General features: G+C 36.3%; 1 protein-coding gene across 1 annotated transcript; it reads right to left on the bottom strand.

The window, feature by feature from the left end:
• Positions 1–1,510: 1,510 nt before the first annotated feature.
• On the bottom strand, positions 1,511–2,074 carry LOC121972414. Its single transcript, XM_042524086.1, has one exon. The coding sequence runs from the start codon at positions 2,072–2,074 to the stop codon at positions 1,511–1,513; it is 564 nt and encodes a 187-aa protein (XP_042380020.1).
• Positions 2,075–3,814: the final 1,740 nt, after the last annotated feature.

Below are 3,814 nucleotides of genomic sequence, written 5' to 3'. Positions count from 1 at the left end.
GAGCTTTTGAGTTATGGAATTATATAATTTGTACCCATTAGCCTTCTCGCAATAGTCCAAGATAATACACTTTTGACTTTTATCTTCAAGTTTTGTCCACTTCTCTTCTTATATTTTTACATATGCTATGCTCCCAAAAATACGAAGATGATCCACTTTTGGTTTGCGTAAACTCCAAGCTTCCTCTGGGGTGATGTCTCCAATTCTTTTAGTGGGAAACCTGTTTAATAAATATACAGCACAAGCAACAACATCTCCCCCAAATTCTTTTGGGATATTTTTCTCTTTCAACATACATCGAACCATATTTAGAATAGTTTGATTTTTTCTTTCCAAAACACCATTTTGTTGTGGTGTTTGAGGCATTGTGAGTTGATGAAGAATACCATTTTCTTTGCAAAAATTTTCAAACTCTAACGAGGTGTACTCACCTCCTCGATCAGTTCGCAGATATTTTATCTGATATCCACTTTGTTTTTCAACCAAATTTTTAAATTGCTTAAATTTGGTGAAAACTTCTTTCTTCTCTTTCAGCATATATACCCAAAATTTTCCACTATAATCATCAGTGAAAGTCAAGAAATATCTGTTTCCTCCAGAAGAGATAGGTTTGATAGGTCCACAAACATCAGAGTGCACAAGCTCAAGTTGTGAAGGTGCTCGCCTCTGATTGTACTTTTTGAATGACTTCCTTTGTTGCTTTCCTACAACACATATTTCACATAGATGGTTGGAACTTTCAATCTTTGGTAATCCAAATGCCATGTTGTTTTTTGAAAGTAACTTTAATGCTTCAAAGTTTAGATGCCCATATCGAAGATGCCAAAGAGTGGAACTATCCATAGTGTTTGTCTTGAAGCAATTCTCTTCATTGATGCTTAACTTCAGTGGGAACATTCTATTCTTAGTCATTGTGACATGAGTAATAAGATTATTACTTTTATCACGAATACTAAGAGTTAAGTTTTTCATTTGTATATCATATCCTTTCTCCAATAATTGACCAATACTCAAAAGATTATTTTTTATATCAGAAACATAATAAACATCTGAGATGCATACCTTCTTTTCATTTTGCAATTCAAACAAAATGTCATCTTTTCCTTTAATTGACCTTTGTGATAGATCTCCGAAGGTGATATTGCCTATTTGTCTCTCATCAAGATTTGTAAATAACTCCTTTTTTTCCACACATGTGGTTTGATGCACCTGTGTCTAGGAACCATGTAATAGGTTGGACAGATTCTGGCCCATCGCATGCCATCAACAATACTGGTCCTTCATTGTCCACCTCCTTGTTGACGAGATTCACTTGTTCTTCTCCATTGTTAGTGTTATACCAACATTCATTATAGTGATGACCATACTTCTTGCAAATACGACATTGATATTTAATTTTATCATACCTTCATCCAGTGTTTCTACCTCATCCACGACCTTGACCTCGGCTTCCACCACGACCTCTTCCATGTCCATGTCCTTCATTTCCATCATTCTGATTTTGAGTATGTCAATTGGAGTTAGAAGTACGACCACCTCTTCCTCTCCATGTAGAAGCCCTTCCTCGTTGAGGACCTCCTCTTGATGATTCATTCTGCTGGGATGATAGTTTGGTTTGGAGTGCCTGCTCTAAAGTTCTTCCTTCACTTTTCTTCAATATTCTTTGTTCATATGCTTGAAGGGATCCCATATACTCTTCCACAGCCATCACCTCCAAATCTTTTGATTCCTCGATCGCCACAACTATGAAATCAAACTTTGAGTCTAAAGACCTTAAGATCTTTTCAATGACTCGAACATCTTTTAGCTCCTCGCCATTTCTTCTCATTTGATGAACAATAAAGATAACTTGGGAGAAATAATCAGAAATTGTTTCTGAAGCCTCTTGTTGTAGTACTTCAAATTGAGCTCGTAGAGCTTGTAGACGAATCTTCTTTACTTTATCTACTCCATCATATGTTTTCAATATCTTCCAAGCCTCTTGTGACGTTGTTGCTAGAGCAATCAACTCAAAAGCGGCTTCATCTACTCCTTGATAGATAGTGAATAAAGTCTTCCTCTCTCTTTTCTTCATTGCCTTAAGAGTTTGTTCATTCCCATCGCTTGTTTCGGCTATAGTATAACCGGTCTCCACAAGGTCTCATACATCAAGGGAACCTAATAGAGCCTCCATTTGTATACTCCACATTCTATAGTTGTCTTTGGTTAACTTTGACACTTGAAGGGAGTTCACCGAAGCCATTGTTGTATATGGCTCTGATACCAGATTTGTTGGAATTTTGGTGGAAGTAGGATGAGAAAATAAGAATGTAGGAGAGATTTTGTAAAAAAGTATGAGAATGGGAGAAAAACTCTATGAAGAGAAAATGTTACTACTTGTCATTCTTCATCATACAAGGTCCTATTTATACACTTAGATTGATACATTATATCATTAAACACAAGACAATTAAACTTTGTTCTTTTCTATACTAATGACTCTTGTCATAAAGAGTTTCATTGAATTTAATATGATAATTGAACTTTACTTTGTTTATGAAGAGTCATATGATGTCAAATTGATTTTGACAACTCTCTTACATGATTGATGAAGTCAAATTGTTCTTGGCATTATTTTTACATTTGAAGAAGCCAATTTATCTCTTGGAATAAGTTTATGTGCCAACACTCTCATGAGTCCATTTGATATATAATTTATCTTCGCCAGATCAAGTTTTAGTTCCATTCACAATAGGTCCGTACATTTAATGTTTTATTCAATCCAACTATACAAATTTAAACTAACAAATTAAGTATTGTACGTAGGAAATTTATCATTGGAGGCCATATGAGGGTCATGATTCAATGGAGGAAGAGGAGGCGATAATGGTGGAAGGAAGGGGGAGAGATGCCACGACTAATTGGTGTCTAACTATTGGCGTAGGAGGGGGAGGGAGAGGGAGAGGGAGAGGGAGTTAGAGAAAGGTGGGAGTGTTGCTGGAGAGAAAGGATAATTTTTTAAAAAAACATAAATATATATCATCAAAATATAATACATGTGCCCAAAGATAGCTATTTATTTTTGATGAAGTAATGAATCTGAATAGATATCAACCAACCCACCCAACTAAATACAAACAAACAAGTCCTCGGGGTTATGATGCAATGACAGGACATTCAAATTATCACCCAAATATCCGCCGTTCGAGTCCTCTCCTCCAATCCTCCACTAGCAATGTTTGACCTGCTCGTATCCACAGAAGGCAAACATGTATCATGCTATCGTATCAGTGTCAACAAAGTTCTCGATAATGTATAGTTGAAGAGGTAAGATTTTTTTTTTTTCATACCACAGAACCAAAAGTATAGTGTACGATGCAACTAATCTAAATGCTATACCAAAATCCCAAATGTTTAGGATGTTACAGAAGATCCGATACCTATCCCTATAACAAGAAGCATACCTATCAAAATGTATACCCTCACAGCTTATAATGCCATGACCACATGGCGACCAAGATGCCAACAAAATAAACTGCACAAGGTTCTCCACTGAAGAGAAACTCTATATCTATCACCATGACAAAATATATACCCTCTCTAACTCACAAAACAAAATGTATACCCTCAAATCTCACATCCCCAAAATATATACCTTCACAATTCACCCTAAATCCTGGAACTCAAAATGTATACCCTCTCACTCCCTCAATCAAAGCCGAGCATTAGCTCAAAAGGAATGCCATGCATCCACCAAGGTGGTGGGTAAATAATGAGAGGGAGGATAATGTGACAAATCATCACTGAGTATCAACTATGTTATGCCGGTTGCAGC

Source organism: Zingiber officinale, chromosome 4A (genome assembly GCF_018446385.1).
Source record: "Zingiber officinale cultivar Zhangliang chromosome 4A, Zo_v1.1, whole genome shotgun sequence".
Taxonomy (NCBI): Eukaryota; Viridiplantae; Streptophyta; class Magnoliopsida; order Zingiberales; family Zingiberaceae; genus Zingiber; species Zingiber officinale.
The sequence above is the reverse complement of the archived record's forward strand: the minus strand, read 5'-3'. Positions and strand labels throughout refer to the sequence as shown.

Excerpts from the sequence above, each read along its gene's own strand:
- LOC121972414 (XM_042524086.1), bottom strand. The coding sequence starts at position 2,074 with ATGAAGAAAAGAGAGAGGAAGACTTTATTCACTATCTATCAAGGAGTA.